The sequence below is a fragment of the Vulpes lagopus genome, chromosome 2 (assembly GCF_018345385.1).
Source record: "Vulpes lagopus strain Blue_001 chromosome 2, ASM1834538v1, whole genome shotgun sequence".
NCBI classification, from domain to species: Eukaryota; Metazoa; Chordata; class Mammalia; order Carnivora; family Canidae; genus Vulpes; species Vulpes lagopus.
Genome location: NC_054825.1, coordinates 144,482,633 through 144,505,407, shown reverse-complemented (window position 1 = coordinate 144,505,407; position 22,775 = coordinate 144,482,633). Strand labels below are relative to the sequence as shown.

Sequence of the window (22,775 nt, the reverse complement as noted above, 5' to 3'; positions counted from 1 at the left end):
GGGCCCTCCAGGGGGTTCAGAAGCATCCTCAAGTTCCAGAACCACTGCCCTAGGCACAAAACTGCCTGCACAAAATTATAAAGACCGTGAAGAAGAAGAAGAAAGAAGAAGAAGAAGAAGAAAAAAGAAGAAGAAGAAGAGAGAAGAAGAAGATCCCCACCACATTCTTTCTCGGAAGAGAATATTTTTAAAGACCCACTTAATGCTCAAAGCACTCACACCCTTCCTGACATCAGCACCCCCACCCCTCACATGCCAATTTAGAAAACTACTAATTTATCATGGCTCTTTGGAGAGGAGGAATGCCCCCATTTTACCGGACAGAGGGAATGCTGAGCACCAGGCATGCCAGACATTCCACTGCTAAAAAAGGGGGGGGGGGGGTTGGTACTCTAGGCTCAGCGTTACTGGGCCCCGAACACACAGCTCCTGAGACACAAAGCTTATGTCACCAAGCAGTTTCCAAGTTCTCCTCTAGGTTTTCCACGGAGAATTCCACCCTTTTCCATTCTGGGGAGAAGAAGTTAAAATTAGGGCCAGCCCTGCAGTGCTGGTGTGCCAGATGCGGGGAAGCTGTCCCCAGAAATAAGCTGGTTCCCACCGCGGATGGGCGGGGCGCGCCTCCAGTCCCGGCCCAGCGGAGGGGCTGCTGGAAGGCCGGCCCCCTCCGAGTGTCTGCAAGGGGTCCGGTCCCAAGCTTTAAAGCCGTGAGCCGAGGCGCTGCATCCCGCCCTCTCCTCTGCCGGCCGGCCCTAGCCGGCCTTGCAAAAGTGTGCAGTGTCTCCTTCCCGCCCAGCGCAGTCCTCGCCCGGGGCCGCTGCGCGCCCGGCCGGCTTCCCTGGGGACGCGGTCCGCCCCGCGGCTGCAGCCGGGCGAGCGGCGCTCAGCACCCCGGCACCCCGGCACCCCGGCACCCTCAGCTTCCCGCTCAGCTCCCCGAGCCGCTCCGCAAAGTTGGGCAGCCCCAAGCGCACGCTCAGCGCTCGGCTTCTCCCTCCCCGGGTCCCCGGCGGCCCCCAGCGGGCCGGCAGCCCGCACCCCTTTCCGGTCGGCCTCCCTCCCCGAAGCGCGACCATGCTGCTAAGGGGCGTCCTCCTGGCCGTGCTGGGTAAGTGCAGGGCCCCGGGGGACCCCCGGGGGGCGCCCTCAGGACCGCGCCCGCAGCCCCCGCCCGTCCCCGCCGCGGAGCCGGTGTCCCGAGCCCGGCCATCCGCGGGGGCCTCCGGGTCCTTCTCCACGGCCATCCCCGCCTCCCCAGCCTGGGGCGCGATGCGGGAGGGCGTCGGGCTGTGCCTGGGAAGCGCTGGGGGCGGGGGAGGGTGTCCTAGTGCATCCCCCTAGCTCCCCGCCCCCACCCCGGGGCGCCCCAGGTTGCTGCAGACGCTCCCAGCCCTCGCCCGAACCGAAATTCGTTTTGTGCCCGCAGCCCCGCAGCTCGCGGGTGCCCTGGACCTGCCCGCCGGCTCCTGCGCCTTTGAGGAAAACACCTGTGGCTTTGACTCGGTGTTCACGTACCTGCCCTGGATTTTAAACGAGGAAGGTAAGGGGGCTCCAGAGCTCGGGGGGTGGGGAGGGGAGGCTGCGAAGTGAACTCCCCTCCTTGCTGGTTGGCCTTTTCTCAAGGGCAATGTTATCTTGGAGCTAAATCCCCTTGGGAGGAAAAGTGTGAGTCATGGATCAACCTCAGCTCCGCTGCACGCAGAGCCCCGGGAAGACATGGGGGGGGGGGGGGTCCTTTGTTTACCTGGCCTGCCTCTCCCCAGGCTTGCAAGGTCATGACGGTCGCCCACCGGCCGCGTGCCCTCCGCAGGCCTTCAGCCCCTCCGGGCCTCGGTAGACACCTTTATGAGCTGGGAAAGTCGCATGGGGGCTAGTTCTCTTCCCATACTGCAGAAGGGGTTCCCTGATTCTGTGGAGCCGCCTGAGCGCTAAGCCCTCGTGTTTATGTTGTGCCTAAGTGTGCTGTTGTATGACTTTATCCTCCTACTTCCCTCCTATCTGTAATATCCAGCACTTGGCAGAAAGGACACCAAGTCCATGACTGTGTGCCTGAGGTCACCAGGCTGGCGGGCGTTGGTCACTGTCTCACCACTACATACTGTTTGGGTTCTGGTGACAGTTTAAATGTGGGTCTTCAGATGTTTCTTCTTACCCTTCATTATATGGTCAAAAAACAAGTAGTTCTCAGCGCCCAGCAGCAGGCCCTGGGTGACCCTTCTCTTTTCCTTTCCCCTACTCTGTAAGCCTGCTTTTTTTTTTTTTTTTCTTTTAGAAGCTTGGTGCCCCAGGTCATTTGGACTGGGGCATAGCCTCCTTTTAAAAACGCTGCAGTGTAAAGGAGCTCAGTTAACTTCCTTTCCCTCTAAGCTGCCCTCAGGGCATCCCAGCTGGCTCCCTGGAGGAGGGTGGAGCCCAGAACCCAGGCTCTGCCCCCACGCTTCTGCTGGGCTGCATATGCATTAAGTTTCTCAGACCTTCACAGGGGGGTGATGGGAGCCCCCTTTACAAAGGAGGGCATCACAGTCTCAGGAGGTTCAATTGGCTGACTCCTGACACAAAGCGTCACTCAGCAGCTGGCTCTGAGCTGCGTGATTAAGGGGAAGAAACAGAACCGGACTCGCTCAGTAGCAATCTTTATTTATTGCCAACAGTTGCCAGGTCTTGTCTACTACAGTTTACTTGGGGATAGCTGGGGGAAAAGCAGTTCCTGATTCATTATCGGAGGGATCCTCCCCTGCCAATGGCCTTGGGAAGGTCTCTGTCCTCTCATCAACCCACCTTTTCTCTGCTCCTGCTGTGGCTGAAGCATTTTGAGAAACCACCTGCCATGGACCATATAACAGGCTTTGGAGAGCATTATCCTCTGGCACTGTGCTTCTCAGACTTGAGCTGCTCGGGAGTTATCTGATGTGTGCAATAAGACACAAATTGCTGGGTCCCACCACCTGAGTTTCCCAAGTTCCTGTCTGTGGTGGGGCCTGAGAGTTCACATTTCAGACAAGTTCCCAGGTGTTGCTGCTGGTCTGGAGACCATGCTTTGAGAGCTGCTGACCAAAGTGAGTTTACAGACACATATGCACACATACAGTCACACACATCCCCCAGTGCTAGCGGCCCTGCACAGGGCAGGGATTGGGAAGAAAGGGCCACTTGCATGATCCTGAGAGTGAAAACCTCCTTACATCTTGTGCCCTAATCATCTCTCCTGTCTCACCCCAGTCTTGGACCCAAGGAAAGGAAACCAGCCTCACCCCTTAATCGAGGAGCCTCAGAGTCTGAGCTCCCACTCCCAGCATGGGGGGCCTCTCTCAGCTGCTCTGGGGTCAGTGGACATGCCACAGCTTGCTGAGTTCCTCCACCTTCCAGACCCACGGGAAGCGCTGGGCTGGCACCTCTGCACCAAAGTGGCCGTTAAACAGTGCCCCTTCTGGGAAAACAGGAAGATGATTATAGGAAAAGGTGATTTTGGTTTAATAGTATAATGGAAGCACTGTTGCTTTCTTTTTTGCTACTTTTGAGCTTCTAACGGCCACTGCTTTCTGGCTCAGGATCAGGACTACTGGCTTGGCTGGGGAAAGTTCATTCATTCTCTTCAGGCAGAAGAGGCAGGGTAGGTCTCCATCCTTCTAGGGCAATGTTTTTCAAAGGCCAGAACTTGGACATAACCGAGTGCACTCCAGAGGGGCAGTGATGTGTGTGCCAGCTCCGATAGCTGCTTACTGAGAGGGCAACACTAAGAAGTTCTGTGATAAGCCCATTTCTAGGTCGGTAAATTAAGGATGATAAAATTGTCACAGGTGGCATTTTGGCAAGCTGTTCCCAAGCCTCTCTACAAATGTACTCCATCTTGCGGCAGAAACCTTCGGAAACTGGTTTCCATCAACCTCTGTGCGTCTGAGCCACCCTAGATAGAAAGTTATAGGTTTCAGAGACTTTTGCCCGCAGGTATTTGGAATACAGATGGTGGTTTCTATATGTCCTTGGTCAGTAGGTTAACACACTGTGGAGAGAACTACGCTAAGGCCCAGTGCAGGGAATTATGTAGGGAAACAAATCTGCAAATTAGAATTTCATCACAGGAAAATCAGATCTGGGGTAATTGCATAAGTCCTCTTCTTGAAATGCCTCCTCAGCTGCCCCAAATTGTATTTGAGGTCCACCCTTTTGATTTCTTTAGAGTATTAGGTCTCTAAGAGTCTCTGATTGCAATTCCACTGTCTCTAGTTTGTAGCCGTCTTGAAATATGCTTGATCTCCGCTGGGCACGCTGAATTTCACCTAGTGGTGTCTGCTTGGGTTGTGTACCACAGTGGAAAGTGCCCCCAGAAACAGGGGGTGGCACCTGTGCAGGGGACTGGGCGCAGCAGCCCAGCCTCTTCTACTTTCTAGATTTGCCAACAGTGGCTTGATTGAATATTTTTATTTCCTCCAATTTTTCAAGGGGAGTGAGATTATGTTAGACTTGAATTTGAATTCGCTTCTCAATTTTAGGTTTGAATTAAATCCAGGAAACAAGAGATCTATTGAATCCTATAAAAATCTCCCTTAGTCCTTCATTCATCCTCAAAAAAAAAAAAAAAAAAAACCCACACAACACATTTATTCATTCGCAGTTCAGAGCCTATTGGAAGCTCTTAGGACGGTGGTCCTCAGGTAAAATCGAGACAGTTGATTGCATTTCCCTAATGCCAGCTGTGGGGGCAGAAGCCCTTCGGCTGAGGATTCTTGGAGCCCATTAAGTTGGCCTCACACTGGAAGAGTCACAATCAAATGAGTCATCGGGTGAATTTTGGCTCCACTCTGGACACCTTGGCTTAGCACCTTTAACCTAGCTCAATAAGGAAGCCGTTGGAGGAACTGAGGAAGGGAGAGAGGTAAAAACCTGACCCAGGTACTGCTCCTTAATTGGAAGCTTGGCACACTAAGCCACCTGGAAGAGGAAGGTAAATACAGAAATGTGTCAGGTGAATGGGCGGTCAACGAGGCATTTCAAAGCTCTTGTTGTAGGGAATGGTTTTTGTACCACAGTGGGGGCTGGGGTTTGAGATATTGCCTAATACAGAAGAGTTCAGATGGTATTTGTACCTCGGAGCAAGTGATGCTATCTGAGGCAGGAAGGCTGGCTACGAGGTTTGGCACAACCAAGAGGTGACATGGGGGACATGGTAGATAGAGTGCACTGAAATCACATGTGTATGTCTTTCTGACACCCGCTTTCTTTATCCATACCCGTCCCTTCTCTCTTGAAAACACTTTCAGTTACTGGGCCACCTGAGTTTTGATTCTATGCTCTGTCATGAAACTGATATTTCAGCTAGAGCCAAAAGTCTGGCTAGGATCCCAAGTGGCCTTCCTGGAAGAGGGGGAACAGTCCTCCCTTGTGAATTACAGCTCTGTTCCTGACTCTAGAAGATCGACACAGCACCCCACCCTGACATCACAAGTTCATAAGTTCATCACAAGTTCATAAGGCAGTTCCTACCCCCATGCTTAGACTACATTGCCTCTGCGTATTGGTCTCCTGGTGCTCTGTAAGGAGAAACATACCCCCATGTTGTGTAGAGACTGGAGAGCAGACAAGTCTGGGGTGTTCCTTGGATGTCTCTTGAAGAGACTCTCAACCCCAGCAAATGGCTCGGGATACTCCTGCAGCATCCCATGCCACTCCTGGGGGCTGCCCTGGCTGCTGCTGCTGTCAGGTTAGTCATGGCTATCATGTGTTGTGCCTGAGCCCAGTTTGGCTTGGCCCTGGCCCTGCCTGGGATCCTAGATCCAAAAACTGGGCTTTAGAAATCATCTAGTGCAACCTCCTCATTTTCCAGAGGAGCACACTGGGGTGCAGACAGGCTAGCAGTCATGGTCATGAACCAGGGAAGTGCAACCTGGGGGCAGGGCCTTGTTTCTTGGCTCTCCACTTACTCTTGCTGCCCCTCTCCTAACAGCCCTGTCTCCAGGAGTCCTGGACCTTGAAGCTTTGGTGTATTGATGATAGAATGTTGGAAAGTCTTCATCAAAGAATTAATTATATTTCATACATATGGAAGAATATGAATTCCAAAGGTACAGTGCTTCGGGCCCACCATACCCATAAACCACTATGTTTTATGCCATACTGCACAATGATTCACTCTTTTAGATGGGTAGATCTCCCACCTGCCTGCAATCTTCAGCATATAGAAAAGGGCCTTGCACATAGTAGATGCTCAATAAATATTTGTTGAATGGATGAATTTGCTGTATGAATAAACCCAGTATTGGATAATTAAAAAGTCCTTAGGCATTTTCATGTGTGTTCTTGTTTCATTATGCCCCTTCAAAGGTAATTATCTGTCTGATTGATGGCATAAAATCTTAATGAGAGCCCGAGCCAAACTAATCTCTCTTACCCTAAGCTCTTGGGCAGAGCCCTATCCCTTGGCCTCCTTGCCAATCAGTCTGGGTTCTTGGGTTCTCTTAACTGGCCCCGCCACTTGGGATTTAACCTGCCTGGACTGGTTATATCCAACTGCTCCTCCCTCCCTTGATTGACTTCTTTGGACATAGGCTGTCTGCCCAACCCCCTTCTTTTCAAGGCCAACACCCCATCTGGGTTTTTCTCTTTTCAAATTAGAGTTACCCGATGGGAAGTAGCTACCCAGCTCCCACAAGGCACCTAAGGAGTTTTAGGATGCTTCCCTTCTTATAATTGTATAAGTCAGCTGTGGTCACCATATGTTGGCAGAAAAAAATAATTCCTTGTCTTAGGACTTTCTGCTTTCATTGCCACCTTCAAATCCCCTGGCATACGGTTAGCATGTTTTGTGACTTGCATCTTGCTATATAATATTTATAAAATACTCTTGTTCTTAAAGTAGCAGAAACTCCTTGCTAGGTCACCCCAGCAGTAGACCTACTTCTATCTCTTATTGAATAATTTTTTTATTTTTATGAATTTAAGTGAAACTCCATTATGTCGATATAAGTGATACCTTGATAAATAAGGCCGCTAGGGAGTTATATATGTCTTGGCATCTTGGTTGGACAACCCTGATTTTCACATCTGCCAATTTTATATATATGTATACATATCAAATGTCAAATATATATCTATATATCATATCTGTATATATATCTTTTCAGATAGATCTGTATATATTATATCATGTATATGAACATATCAATAATTACCAATGATATATATATGAAATACCTATAGGAAGAAGATAGTGCTTAACACAGATGAACATATTACTAGTGATAAATGAAGAAGTTATTTAAAAGCAAGGAACTTTGCATAATATATCAGAAATTTCTGGTGTACCCATCGGGCTGTACCTAGTTAAACATAATGCCTTACCTCTGTGGGCAAAGCATTCCCAACAAAAACTAAGAATTTATAGAGAAATTCTCATACCTATGTATTAGGTTAGTGGTTCTCAACCCTGGCTGGATGTTAAAATCACCTAAAAACTCCGAACCTAGGGAGATGTTCATGTCAAAGTCTACCCCAAGAGATTCTGATTTATTTGGCCAAAAATAGGGCCAGAGTTGGCATTGTTAATAAATGCTAACAAATGAACAAACTCCCTAGGTGAATGTCATATGTGGCCAGGGTTGAGGACAGTGTATTGGAATTACTGCCAACTGCTCACCCCTTCCAGATGTAAGAAAGAAGAAAGACCCTCTTGTTAAGAATCCTTTGATTATGAGTTGCCCAGGAGAAAGTACAGACTGCCCAGCGTGGCACTCAAAGCCCCTCATGATTTGCTCCAAATTATAAATCTGCTCTAACCCTCCTGTCACTCCCCAATGTGCTGTTCATCAACGTGCCTTTTACTTTCTTGCCTTTTGCTCTATTTGCACTGTTCTGCACATCTGTATTCTGCTTTTTATTCCTTTGCTCCATTCTGGCCTATTGAAATCCTACCCCTATCCATGCCACCCCTACCCATGCCAGGGGTTCCAGCTCTTTCTTGAAGCATTCCCTGAGTTTCCTTGGTAGATGAACATCTCTCTCCCCTCGCTTCCCCTGGCCCTCTTCACTTTCCACCAGGTGTCTGGATCCCCACCCCTTCACCTGCCCAGAGGCCCAGAGTGTTACATCTTTGAGAACAGGGATCACATCCTCCCCCCGCAACACCCAACAAACAGCATGTGGTATCAGCAAATGCTTAGAAATTAATCAGTCTGTAAAGCCCTTATTGAGATTGATAGGAAAAAAAAAAGGGGGGGGGGAGAATCTTTGATATCTCCCCTTATAGTAAGAGAGGTTGTGTTAAATAATCCTTCCTACTATAGGACTTCAAGGACTTTTGGAAGCTAGTGTTGTAATTTCCAAGTATAACAGGGAAGCAGTGTCTCAGCTTGTCTGACCCACAGGTGGTCTATTCCGTCTAGGACATACCAAGGGACTGATAAGCCCTTGGTTTATTGACTAATCAAGGCTACCTGAGTCCCTTGATCCTCTGCCATCACAAACAATCACAATGCAACATTGAGAGTGACACTGCTTGGTCTATAAAGTATTTTTAGCCAAAGATTATCAGACAGTGAGCTAGCTTTTGAGAGCTGTTTTTTTCTAAGGGCAAGTGTAAGACAGCAGCAGTAGCCACTCTGATGGATTAAAGCAGTTAGATATTTGTCTGCTCTTGGAAGAAGCCCTTGCATATAGGTATGGCTATTGAGAAAACCTAAGGATTGGGTTCGTGATTCAGTGACATGTGTCAGAATATTTGCCTTCTCTACTTTGTGAGAAAGTCATTTGTGTTTTGGAGGATTCTGAGGCTAAGAATAAGATAATAAAACCAAACAAATGTACCATAACTTCATAGTATCATGAATGAATCATACATTTCACAGAAAAAGCATCTAAGAATATTCATTCTACCAATGTGCATTTGAGTGCCTACTCTCCATCAGGCATTATATTCATAGTTGGAGTACATAGAGGACAGGGAGTATATACATGGTCATGGTCCCTGCCCTTGGCAGCCATAGACCAATAGGAGACACAAATCTAGAAATTATGGTACAGAAGCAAATGGAATCATACACTAGTCAAGGATCTTCATTGTAAACAGCATAAGTTGGCTATTTAAGCAGGAAAAGGAGTTTATTAGAAAGGCATGAGCTTTTAGAATCAACAAAAAGTCTAGAGAGCTATGTTTGGGCAAGAATAAAGAGATACAAAGTGTAGGTGAGACTCTTTTGGAGGAACCATTTGTGTGACTTTGTTACTGTCCTGCTGGACATGTAATTTTCCTTGAGACTGTGAGTATTGATGTGGCCTGCTATCCAGTCTAGTAGCTGTGAGGAGGGTCGATTTGAGGGAGATAAGCCTGGCAATGGGGAAGCTAGTTAGGGAGCAATCCACTGGTCCAGCTGAGAGATGATGAGAGCTTGAAGTGGGACATGGGTAATAGGAGTGAAAGGAAGTAAATAAAACACCAAAAAGGAGACGAAATTGGCAGGGCTTGATGATTGATGGGGTGGGAATGATGAGTCAGAGGGAGAATGACTCCCTGGTTTCTAGTTGGACAGCTATTTGGCAGTGCCTACAGTTGAGGGATTTCAAGAGCAGCCTCCTGGTAAGGGTGGAAGAGGTGTGCCATTCTGAGTTGCGTGGGAAACAAACAGGTGGGCCTTTGATGCAAGAATTGGAAGGTCAGGTACAGTCTGGGCAGGACTATGGCCGTGGGAATCCTCAGTGTGAAGACAGTGGTTGAAATCTTGAGCAGGGATAAGATTCCCCGGGGAGAAAATACAAAGTGGTTAAGAGCAGGAGGCTGAGGGCAGAGCCTAGAGTCACTGTGCAGACTAGACATGGTAAGGGGGTGGTGGAGTGAGAGGCCCAGGAGGAACCAGGCACATTTGAAGAGAATTAGGGAAGTGCAGGTCACAAAGGCCAAAGCAGTTCAGAGTTTCAGAAAGGGCATGTGACCAACAGGGCCCAGGGCAGGGCAACCTCTGCAACAGCCTTGTCTGTTGATTGACAATTGGTGCAGTTTCCATGGAATGAGGAGGACAGACCAGAACCTCCGGGGAACAATGAAGGGAAAATGCAGAGAGCAGAGAAATCTCAGCAAGAAATTTGGGTGTTCTCCCTTTCTTGCAGGGAGGTTCAGCCAGATTTACCAAGAAACATGATTTGAAAGGTTTTTGTTCTTATTTTGTCTCACTTTGTATTTTAAGCAAGACCTTGAGTTTGCTTATGGAGTGAGGGGAAAGGACCAGTAAGAAAGGAGTTTCTGGAGAGAGGGGGAGCAGCCTCACAAGTTACGAATTAGACCCAGTTCCAACTTCGACAATTCAGAAATGTCAAGAACATCCAGATCTCAGATCCATGCAGCTCAAGAGCCCTCCACCCAATGGATCAGTAACACTTGAGTGTCAACTTCAAAATATGTGAAATTTTATTCCTACTGTAAATGCAGAGGATGTAGGAGATTGGCTGAATCTGTGGGGCTTATGAGGCATCCTGGAATCTACTTCTTAAAAAACAAAAGCAAACCTTTTAAAAGCGATAGGGGAATCTTTGGGTATCGGGATTTTAATGGCATCACGTATTCAACTTCTGTTGTAAGAGTGGTTCCCAGTGAGTAGTGTGGAGTGAAACCTAATGGGATAGTTACACAGTGGCTTCCCACGTAGCCCTGCTCTGTGATCTGCAGGTAGCATTTCACGGCACCTGCCAAGTACATTTGTTGGCCTTATCTCTAACCTCCGCAATAATCCTAGGGTAGTTATGATCCATTATTACCACATTTTGCAGATGAGAAAGAGGGAGGAACAGAAAAATGAAGGTAACAGGCCCAGGGCAACATAGTTAGAGAGTTAGGATATTGACCCCAGCCCACCTGGCTCCAAAGAGTTGAGCTTCACTTGGCCCTAGACTCCCTCCTAATGGTGGTGATGCCTTTGTACTTGCAGAGGTCAATGCCAAGGAGGACAGACCTTCAAGATGTATGCTTTTCTAGAGATAGTAGAAAAGCTCTGTAAAATATTGACAATGTCCCAACATTCCAGCCCTGGGGGCGCAGGCCCCAGCTATATCTTGTGCACCTGCCATGCAGTGGTGAGCCTTTGGAATCAAGGAGGAATCAGGCAAAGATAGGAAAATGTGATTTTACTTCTTTTTTCCATAACAGATGAAAGTTTACTTTGGGAACCATTTTAAGGATTCTCTACTCAGTCCTCAGCATAATCTTGGCAGAGAACTTCAGGAAAAATTTATAGCTTGACCTAAAATACTTTGGCCATCATAAGGAGTACTCCTAAACTTTGGATTCATCCATTCCTAGAGTGAGAATCAAAAGAGTACACAGATAAATGTGTTTTTGTAAGCTAGTTGCCCTGCTGGACAAGCAGTTTGGTACGTATTTGCTCTGTTACTCTTAACAGAATCGCAGTGTTGCTATATAGCAGTGCAACAGAGAACTTAGCTCTATGCTTCGAAAAATTTCCATTCCTTATTTGAAAAACTTTTGCTTCACTGCCAAGCAGAAGTAAAGTGTTATTTGGGGCCATGCTTATAATGAAGATGACTTTAATATGCTTTAACTTCACCGAGAAGCTACCTTCTTTGCTTACTAATATTTTATGACTAAGATCCTCTTGTCTGAAACTATAACTTAAGCAGATTTCTTTTTTAAGGTTCTACAGGTTTCCCCTATATTTGTGGCTTTATTAAAAATGGATAATAGACCAGAGAATTTTCTTTCGAAGGGTGTTATGACCATGCATTAGTCCATTTTAAAATATAAGCTTCACAGAAACCCTTTGTTTTTCCATTACAAATCCTGAATTTGAAATCACACTGTTGTCCCTGAAGACAGTTTCTCTTTTCCACAAATTCTGATGAGGACAATCTGAATTAAACATTATTGTCTTTTTTCTTAATATATATATTTTAAAGATTTTATTTATTTATTCATGAGAGACCCAAAGAGACAGGCAGAGACATAGACAGAAGGAGAAGCAGGCTTCTTGCAGGGAGCCCAATGCGGGACTCGATCCCAGGACCCTGGGATCATGACCTAAGCTGAAGGCAGACGCTCAACCACTAAGCCACCCAAGAGCCCCAAGTGTGTGTGTGTGTGTGTGTGTGTGTGTGTGTGTGTGTGTTTAAAGAATCAACACTGGGGGATCCCTGGGTGGCTCAGCGGTTTAGCGCCTGCCTCTGGCCCAGGGCACGATCCTGGAGTCCCGGGATCGAGTCCCACGTCAGGCTCCTGGCATGGAGCCTGCTTCTCCCTCTGCCTGTGTCTCTGCCTCTCTCTCTCTCTCTCCCTATGTCTATCATAAATAAATAAATAAATCTTCAAAAAGAAATAATATAAAGAATCAACACTGAAGAGCAGACCCTTTTGAGCTCATATTTGATATTTAGGAATAACTGGGGGGGGTCCCAATATATCCTAGGTTATATATTAGCTCTGCAGATTTTCATCTCTATTGTCAACATAAGAAGTCAACAAACTGCTTAGACATCGTTCTCTACTGAATGCTTTATAATTAAAGAGAAATGATGTTGGAGATAACCTATTTAAAGATGTATAATATTGACGTGAAGTATGATTCGGTTTTAGTCTTGCGCTTGTGGACTAGGACTTCTTTTCTTCTATAAAGGTGGTAAATTTAAAGGAAACTCTGGCAGTTGTAGAGCATAAACCCCAGGCTTTTAGAGCACCACTCCCATTTAAAGAGAATATCAATAATTACCAACAACGTCATGTTCAGCTTTGAGCCAAGTGGCCCTCTTGTCTGTCAAGTACACAGTTAAGCATCTTTTGAGACAGGATGAAGGTGACCTCTTTGTGTAACAGCTGAGAGTAGACAGCACAGTTGCTAAGAAAGTTTCTCTGTCCCTTTGAATATCCATCAAGCCTCTGCCTTTCCTGAAGCTCAGCTACTTACTATAAAAATTGCTGGAAGATGGAACAGGGTGTAAAATGGTTTATATTTTTAATTGACTCCATTCATTTGTTGTTTTGGTTATCAGGAAGTCATTCATAATTCTGTGACTATGTCCCTGTCATAAAATTTAAGTTTGGACACATTTATGAGAGATCTCTTGCTGAGCATAATATGAGCCTAGGAGTCTAAGAATTCTTGGAAAATTGATGGGTCTTGGAAAAATAGACAATATCCACTGTCATTCTGTTGAAATGTGCAGTGAATCATAGTCATGCAAAAAAGACACTGCATTTGAGCTTCAAATGATTTAGGAACTTTTCCTTGGAGACATTTGACAAAGGAAAAGGCTGAAGAGTGAACTGCAAGGATTCAGAGTTCCAATCTCCTTTGAGTCTCTCCATCATCAGCTCCTGGGTGCATTCCAGAATGACTTGCCATCAAGGTACTACCCTTAGCTGGGAGCCTGCCACATTTTATTTAAATATTTGGAGAATGGACACCTCAGTGATCATATTTTAGGATTATTCTTAGATCTCATTTCAGAATTGTTAAAAAACAAAACAAAACAAAACTGAAAGACCAAAGTGGTATTTGCAAGCATTTACTGAGCACTGAGTGATTATGTTGGTCAAAAATTCTAGTAGAAAAATGAATAGTAACAATTATTTTCATGTAACATTTATTGAGCAATCACTATATGCCAAGCACTGTGCTGGAAGCCTTTCATGTATAATCTCACTGAATTTTCACAATGACCTAATGAGGAAGACAAGTCATTACAGATGAAGAAAGTGGGATTTGTAGGTTTGTTTGTTGTTTTTTTAACATTCTCAAAGTCATGGAACAAGTAATTGGTGGAATCTGGATGTTAACCTCCATTTATCTCCAAAGACTAAGAAAATAACCACTCAGCTATTTTACTTTTCTTTTCCCATTCTCCCTTAGCATGATGTCTTAAAGGATCTTTGAGATAAAAATAATAGTAGCTATAGTAATAACTAATGCTTATGGAATAATCTCTCTCATTTATTTACTGTTCTGTATGTTTGATGTTATTCACTGATTTAATTCTCTCAACACCTGTGAGTTGAGCCTTATCTTCATCCTCATTTTAGGGCTGAGGAGAGCTAGGCACACGGAAGTAACATAACTTGCAAGTTGCAGAGTTCCTGGGTGGCAGGGCTTTTTTTTTTTTTAAACAGGTTTTCTGGTTCCTATCTATGTTTTGTGAAGAAGACAGCAGTTATAATATTCCTTTGTTTTCTCTACACTTTGAGGGAAGAAACTTTTCCACTTGAGTTCTGATATAAATGATGAAGAGAACCAAGTAAGAGCATTATTTCTTCTAGATTCTTCCATACACCAGGCCCCTACCACCAAATAAATTCTAATTTGAGGAAATACAAAATTAATCTTTTCCTTTAGCACAGGGAAAAGATTTAGCACTTTCCCTTGGCACAGGACCCTGGTACAACAGAATTCCTGCCTGGTTCCAAGTTCTAAATGAGAATACTTTGGGAACTCCTATGAGAGTCTCACATTTGCAGCAACCCCACGACTGCCCTGCATTCTCTGGACAGATTCCAGCAGAACTTGTGTTTCTTGATAACCTTATTGGTCTTATTTTGAAAACGAGTCAAATATCTCATGCAAAAAGAAAAAAAAAGAGAGAGAAGAAAAGAAAAACGCAGTATTTGCCTGCTTGGGGTATGGAAAAAGACCTTAGAGAGCCATACTGGTAGAGATAATAAGCAGGAGATACCATATAAGCTGAAGGACAATGAAACCCATGGGATAAAGGCAGATGGTGAACTCATCTCCCTCTGTCTTTTCCTTCCATAATGGGTGATGTCTGCTGACCCAAGGGATGTGAACATGCCTCATTTATTTCCAACCATGACCCAATGGTGAAGGTACTCTTAGCAAGTGAAGACACTGTCAGAGAGTTTGTTTTAACCTTTCAAAAGTCTATTCTGTGGGATGTGAACATGTGTTTTAAGGCACAATGGGATAATGAGAGTCTGTGGCTTATTATTAAGAGTGAATACTTTAGCTTAATTTTATTCATTTGACATGTGCCTGCCTGTGCTAGCCAAGGACTAATAAAGATGCTGGCCCTCAGGGTACTTGCCGATCTATTAGAAGAAATAAGATATATGAACACTAACTATCTCATCTTTCACTGAGACTAGGGCATGGCAAGGAATAGGTAAATGATTCTAGGAATTCGGAGATTAGTGAGAACTAGCAAGGATGGCACTGTGTAGGTAAGAGGAGGTTACAAATGGTTTCCTGTAGGCTGAAGAGAGCACTGATCAGTCACCATCACAACTTTCTGGACTCTGCAACCTGGCACTTTGGGCCATAACTGAACCCTTGATAAAACTTTCTAGCCTAGCTAAAGAAAGGCATGCTTTCTGGTCTTGAGTTTTGACTATATAAAAATAGGTCCGTGAGTAGCCAGCAGTAAAAGCATAGCCCTTGGCCAGTGATTCTGTATCTGTCTACTAAAATGCAGGGACCCAAGAGACACTATGCTGAGAGGGTCAATATTCATCTCTTAAATGATCACTTACTTCTGCAGAGCCATAAGTATGTTTTGAAAATTATCTGTCAGAACCTTGGTCATTTTATAGGAATAATGACTATTAGTTACTATGTCACAGACACCACCTGCATATCATCTCTTAAACCTCATTATAATTTTGTGTGTGGTTTCTGAGGCTAACTCCATTGCTTGTTTTTTTTTTTAAGATTTTATTTATTTATTCATAGGAGACACACAGAGAGACAGAGAGAGAGAGAGAGAGAGAGAGAGAGGCAGAGACATAGGCAGAGGGAGAAGCAGACTCCTCGAGGGGAGCCTGATGTGGAACTCAGTCCTGGAAGTCCAGGACCATGCCCTGAGCCAAACGCAGATGCTCAACCACTGAGCCACCCAGGTGTCCCGGGCTAACTCCATTGTAAAGAGGCAGCAGTTGATAACCAGCGAGGTTATTCAGCTTACCCCAGGGTACACAGCCAGAGCAAGGATTGGTTGGATCCAGGTCTGTGTATTTCAAAGCCCATGCCTCCCTGTCCCACTGGGTGCCCTCCAGAAGTGGATAGAATTCCAACCTCTCATGTGTTGACTATTTTGACAAATATTTTTCCCAAACCAGCCTCTTCACCTCTTTGTCTTTGCCAGAGGCTGCTCACCTTTGCCATCATCCATGTGAGACATCTCTCCCAAACTCCCTTGAGGCTGGGGATTGCCTTGTGTCCCCAGTACCTGGCCTCATCATGATAGGCATTTAGTAAAGGCTTATTGAACTCTACTCCTCTCATCATCCCCCCTCTCTTCCTGTTTAGCTCATCCTACGTGCCATCCCCTTCTTTCCTTTTCATGCAGGTTCTCAGTCCTTCACGACTTGCTTTTCCAAGTCCGTTCCTCATTCATTCAGGGAACTGAGTGCCATTATCACAAAACTGATGCTGTGTCTCACATCCTAAGCCAGCTTCCATAAAGTAGAAATGAAGAGAGAGCTTATATTCAGTTCCTTAGGTCCTCGAAACTTAAAGGATAGATTTCTTCATTTCAGGAACCATGTGATGGTTCACAGCTCCATTATCTGGAAGACATGCTAATGAGGCTAAGATCAAGGCCATGTCCCCGCGAAGCCTGCACCGCCCCACCCGGTACCCAGCTCTCAAGATGCATTTACTGGAGCTCAGTACATGCTTGATTCACTGGTAAATGAAGTAGGTGAGGATGTGTGGTAGCGTCATGTCCTGTGTCTGGGGCCCTCTCCCCTAGACCTTCATGTAGCTGTCTCTTTCTTGTCCTCTCAGCCTCAGCGGGAATGCTGCCTCCTTCCCTGAGCACCCTATCTCAAGTGTGACCTCCTCACAGTCACTACCACATCGCCCGATTTTAATGAGCATTAGAGCACAGTAGCTCTCTGATATTTTTCATGTTGATTTTGTTGCATATATATTGCCTGCCAACTCTGCTGAACTGCCCACTTTGTGGAGAGCGAGGAACCTGTCTCATATGTGTCCCTCTGGGTTCTCCCATGCTCAGCACAGTGTCTGCCACCTGAAAGACACTGGATAAATATTTGACGAGTGGATGAACAAGTCCTAGTCACTGTGAAGATGCTGCCTTAGAAATGTATGAAGGCCGAATGTATGAAGAATTGGTAAGTGGAAAGAAATACCAGATGAGGCCAGGCATCACAGAGATGTTCTCCATAAGTGATATGTTTTCCTCAAGGATGTGTTTAGGCAGGCACATCAGACAGAAAAGGTGAATTTTTCAGTTACGCTTTGGTTCTGCTGTGATGGTGCCACTGGCTCTCCCTTTGTCTGCTGCTTTGAGTGAGTGTCTACTGGGAGAACAGAGATGTATTACCAGACACAGGATAGTATTTTCTTCTTTGGACAAATGTAGAAAGCAGTTCCTGCAACAAAGAAAAGATAGAGAACATTTAGAAACGAAATTCTAAGATGCTGCCCAAACATGAGTAAGAAGGTGTGAGTGTGTGTGTGTGAAGCATAAATCATTCATTAGTCTGTGATCCGAGAGCGATTTTTCTGAAAACTGACTAGTTCCTCCCACTATTGGTTTTTTGTGGATTATTCAAACACTTGTCTCAATCTTCTTCTCTTTCCCTAAGATAAGCCAAGCTGATACCTGAAATCCATCATGGTGCTCATACTCCAGATCACATGGAAAATATTCTCCCTTCTCACAGATTTTTCTTTTATGATGCCAATGACACAGAACCCAGTGTGGAGCTCTTGAAGCAGTTTGAAAAGCAGTGGCCAAGGGGGTTGCCTGGGTGGCTCAGCGGTTGGGCACCTGCCTTCAGCCCAGGGCATGGTCCTGGGGTCCCTGGATCAAGTCCCGCATCGGGCTCCCTGCGTGGAGGGGCTGCTTCTCCCTCTGCCTCTCTTTCTCTCTGTGTGTGTCTCTCATGAATAAACAAATAACATCTTAAAAAAAAAAAAAAAGAAATGGCCAAATAGTGGATAGGGATGTCTGGCTATAGTCCTCATGCATTCTTGGGAAAATGTGCATAACTTGTTGCATTTCTGTTGCCTTCTCCCTAGGGAGCTATGTGATGGCCAGTGTCATGACTGAGACTTTAAATCTGTGTTCCCCAGGCCTGCTTAGGCCCCATTGCTGTCATTTATTTTGAGTCCACCTGTGTTACACACATTACTTTGTCTTACCACACAATCACCTTCTGAGGTGGGGACATTCTCTCCAGGTCACGGATGAGGAGATGGTAGTCTCTCATGGTCAAGTGGTCTGCCTGGTGTCACCCAGCTGGAAGTGGCAAAGCGAGGGCAAGAGGCTTAGCGTGGTGTCTGTCTTGCCTCACCTCTCTTGAAGTGCTGTCATTATTTTGGAACATCTCTTTTTTTTAAACTTTTTTTTTTTTTTTTTTTTTTATTTATGATAGTCACAGAGAGAGAGAGAGAGGCAGAGACACAGGCAGAGGGAGAAGCAGGCTCCATGCACCGGGAGCCCGACGTGGGATTCGATCCCGGGTCTCCAGGATCGCGCCCTGGGCCAAAGGCAGGCGCCAAACCGCTGCGCCACCCAGGGATCCCTGGAACATCTCTTAAAACATTTATTGCTCTTTTGCTTTATTGGCCTTATTCTAGAACATGTTTTCCCTCCTATTATGCTATGATTCTAGATGTTAGCATCTACCTTTCTTCCTTCTCTGAATCCACTATATGCCTTTGCACAATGCTCTGCACATAATCAACGAGGGCCTGGGACCAGGCTGAGGCATGCAAGGCCTTCATCTTGTGTGCACAAGTAAAGAAGACACCGTATAAAGCCACTCATCAAGATACATAATATTTGTTGTTGTTTATTTATTATTTTATTTAAAAAAATTTTTTTTAACTTTTTGACCCCCTCCCTCACAACCTCTACTCCTTACTCCCTGCCTCTGGCAACCATGAATCTTGTTCTCTGTATCTGTGGTCTTGTTTTTTGGTTCTTTTTTTAAAGTGAAATCACATGGTATTTGTCTTTCTCTGTCTGACCTGTTTCACTTAACATGCTCGAATTCCATCCATGTTGTTGCAAATGACAAGATTTCATTCTCTTTTATGGCTGAATAATATTTCATTGTATATGTATATACATACTGTCATTTGTGTATATATATTCACACATATGTACATATATATTTCATTATATATATGCATACACCATAATTTCTTTATTTATTCATCAATTGTTGGATAGTTAGTTTTTTCTGTATCTTGGCTATTGTAAATAATGCTGCAATAAACATAGGGGTACAGATATCATTTTGAGTTAGTATTTTTGCTATCTTTGGATAAATACCAAGAAGTAGAAATACTGGATCATATGGCATTTCTATTTTTAATTTTTTTGAGGAACTCCATACTGTTTTCCACAGTGGCTGTGCCAGTATAGATTCCCACCAACAATGCACAAGGGTTCCCTTTGCTCCACGTCCTTGCCAACACATGCTATTTCTTGTCTCCTTAAGAGTAGCTGTTCTGACAGGTGTGAGGTGATACCTCATTGTGGTTTTGATTTGTATTTCCCTGATGATTAATAACATTGAGGAGCTTTTCTATACCTGTTGGCTATCTGTACATCTTCTTTAGGAAATTGCCTATTTAACAAAAATATAAAAGTAATGCAAAAATTCCACTATGGATAAAATACTAAAATTTTAAATAAAGATGGTCTTCACCCTGCACTTGGCCTTTCTTGCCTGGTCCCCAGCCCGATAGGAACACTTAAAACATGCTGAACAAATGAATTGTAGACTTGGTGTCTGGCTCATGTGAGCTAAATCTGCCATTAACAATCCAGTGAAACATTACCATTCAAAGCTCATTGATGGGGCAGCCCCGGTGGCGCAGCGGTTTAGCGCCGCCTGCAGCCCAGGGCGTGATTCTGGAGACCCGGAATCGAGTCCCACGTCAGGCTCTCTGTGTGGTACCTGCTTCTCCCTCTGCCTGTGTCTCTGCCTCTCTCTCTCTCTCTCTATCTGTCTCTATGAATAAATAAAATAAAAATCTTAAAAAAAAAAAAACAAAGCTCATTGATGAATCAGATGGACTAAAGTTCTTGTCCTTTCTTGCTGTCAGTCTGTCCATGAAGATGTTGGTTCAGCTGTGCTGGTCACTCCCACCCAAGCCTGGAAGGGCCACCAGAGTCCAGCTTCCCTTCTAGCCTTAGCAGCGGTCGACCCACCAGGGAGAGTTTTCTTAGAAGCTCAGCTCTAAATTAAAAACTGCCTTTGGTTGTCTAAGAGTCTGAAGTTCCTGGAATTGCTCTTTCATATTGTTATTTTCTCTCCCTCCCTTAGTCTTGTTATTTCCAGAAATCAGAATAGTTGTTTTGAAAGGACAGACTATGAGATATATAAATACTTGCATTTGTGTATAGATAGATAGGTAGATATCTCTTGGCTGTTCCCACCCCTCCACCAGGGTGAGGTAGATAACAAGAAGCAGAGTAAATATTTGTGAATCTATTATTTGGATCCTAGGAGATGGACCGTAGGAGAAAGAAGGGTTTGATTTTGAGCATACTATGTTTATATCTGAAGTCACTGTTATGTGTCACAGCCAGCAAAAAGCTTTATACCCAACAAAAAGATCAGCAGGTCAGATTTACTTTCATTTCATTTCAGCCTGTTTCTCCATGCTGTTTTCACTGTCTGTTTGGGACATTGAAGACTTAGCCAAATGAGGAATCTGCCGTCATACTGTTGTCCATACTAACAATGAGATGGGAGTTCAGGGTCTAAGTGCACACTGAGCAGCTTCTTCTCTCAGCTGACAGGCTCAATTAAGTGACCACTTCCATGGGAACTTTCGTCTCTCCTCAAAGACATGTCTCCCCAAAGTCAACAGAATCAAAATGTTGAAAACGAGTTTCAGGTCCACAAATGGTCAGGCTAGAAACTGAACCTTCAGAGGACAGGAATGCCCTTAGGTGCCATGCCAGTGAGGGATTGGGGAGAAGAGTCCCTCTTCTTTCCTACCAGCATGGCTGCCTTCTTCTTCCTCTTCCTCCTCCTCTTCTTCTTCTTTTCCTCCTCCTCCTCCTTCTTCTTCTTCAAGATTTTATTTATCTATTTATTTTTAGGGAGAGAGAGAGAGTGAGAGAGAGATAGGGCGTGCGCAGGGGAAGGAGTAGACGGAGAGGGAGAAGGAGGAGGAAAAATTCGAAGTCGACTCCATGCTGAGCAGGGCTCATGACCCTGAGATCATGACCAGAGCCAAAACCAAGAGTCAACCCAATGAGCCACTCAGGGGCCCGAGGTGTGACCTTTTTAACTAGAGCACAGAAATTGCTGCTCTGGACCTGTACTTTCGAAAAGAAGGAGCAATTTCCATCAGAACAAACCTTCCCACTGCTTGCATATAATCAACACAGACAGGCATGACTTAGAAAGACTTAGGAGTTTTCAGCAAGATTGGAGTTTTCATTAATTCGACAAGAATCTACTGAGGACCTATATCCACCAGGTCCTGGAGATTCAGCAGTGAGCAGAAGCATTGTCTATCTCACCTGGAACCTGTAATCTGGTAGGGGGAGCTGGAGATAAATGGCACACCAAACAACAGTATAATATGGCAGATGGTCTAAGTTTTATGGTGAGAAATGGACAGAGTAAGGGCAGCTCTCTTGGCTCAGGTGGGCAGGAAGGGCATTTCTGGAAAGGAGATGTTTGACCCAAGGCTGGAATGAGAGGGAGTGAATGCAGCACATGGTGTGTTTGGGGCCCAGCTGGGAGGTCCGTGTGGCTGCAGCCAGGTGAGGGAGAGGGGGTGAGGTCTCCCAGGAACCCTGGGGGCCAGACCACATCAGTCTAGTGCAGGCCATGGCCAGGACTTCGGACTTTACTCTGAGAGAGATGGGAAGCCTCTGGAGGCTTTGAGCAAGTAATGAGCTTATACGAGTTTTGTTTTGTAAAGGTTACTCTGACTTCTGCATGGAGAAGGGCTAGAGCTTTGATTTTGGGAATCTAGAAACCAGGCATAACCCTGCTTTTGTAGAGCTTGTAATTTGGTGGGGGAATTTTGGTGATGGGCGCAGAAACAAAGAAATAAAGTCAATTCAGGTATATTATGAATAAAATGAAAGAGGATGATGGGAAAGCAGGAGGAATTGGACTGTGTGCTGCAGTGAATGGTTGGAAGAGGTTCTCTGGAGAGGTGGCATTGGACTGAGACTAGAGTGAGGAAGAAGAGCAGCCATGCACAGTGAGGGTGGGCAGGCAGTATACAAGGTAGATGGTCATCATTGCAAAGGCCCTGTGGTAGGGGTGAGCTACATGAAGTAGAAGAACCCCAAGAAGGCCAGTGTGGCCAGAGCACAGTGAGATAAGGGCAGAGGTTGAGAGGTTGCAGGGCCAGACCTTAGAGACACATTCAGGCTATGATGAAGAATCTGGATTTTAATCTAGTTGAAGTGGGCAGCCATTGAGGGGATTTGAGTATGAATTCTATTTCAAAAGAATCACTCTGCTGCTTTGTGAGGAATAAATGTGTAGTAAGAATGAATGCTAGGAGCCCAGCCTTGGTAGTAATGTAGGTGAGAGAAAACTGTGGTTTTGATTCTGGTAGAGGTTGTGAGAGAATGGATTTGAGATATATTTTGGAGGTAAACCAATAGGATTCATTAACACAATGGATGTGGGAAGAAAAGGGAATCAAGAATAGTTTCTAGGTAATTGGCTCAAGCAAGAGGATGGATGGCATGCCATTTATAGAGATGAAGAAGAGTGGGAGAGAAACAGATGAGGGAAGGCGATAATGGTGGTAGGGGAATCAAGAGTTCTTATGTTGATGTGTTACATTTGAGGTGTTTTATGAAGTTTTTAT

At 45.2% G+C, this 22,775-nt stretch overlaps 1 protein-coding gene and 1 long non-coding RNA gene across 3 annotated transcripts in view; one reads left to right on the top strand and one right to left on the bottom strand.

Annotated features, from left to right (window-relative positions):
- Positions 1 to 2,309, bottom strand: part of LOC121485082 — a 30,749-nt gene extending 28,440 nt beyond the window's left edge. The window contains exon 1 of the long non-coding RNA XR_005986195.1: positions 1,745 to 2,309. This is a non-coding gene — a long non-coding RNA (uncharacterized LOC121485082). The remainder of the gene's footprint in view (positions 1 to 1,744) is intronic.
- MAMDC2 (MAM domain containing 2) overlaps positions 624 to 22,775 on the top strand; it is a 149,596-nt gene continuing 127,444 nt past the window's right edge. The window contains exons 1-2 of one of the 2 annotated variants that reach the window (XM_041745103.1): positions 624 to 1,108; positions 1,427 to 1,540. In XM_041745103.1, coding sequence (XP_041601037.1) covers positions 1,075 to 1,108; positions 1,427 to 1,540 — 148 coding nt within the window. In that variant the 5' untranslated portion in view covers positions 624 to 1,074. The remainder of the gene's footprint in view (positions 1,109 to 1,426; positions 1,541 to 22,775) is intronic. The other variant, XM_041745102.1, reaches the window with a different exon arrangement.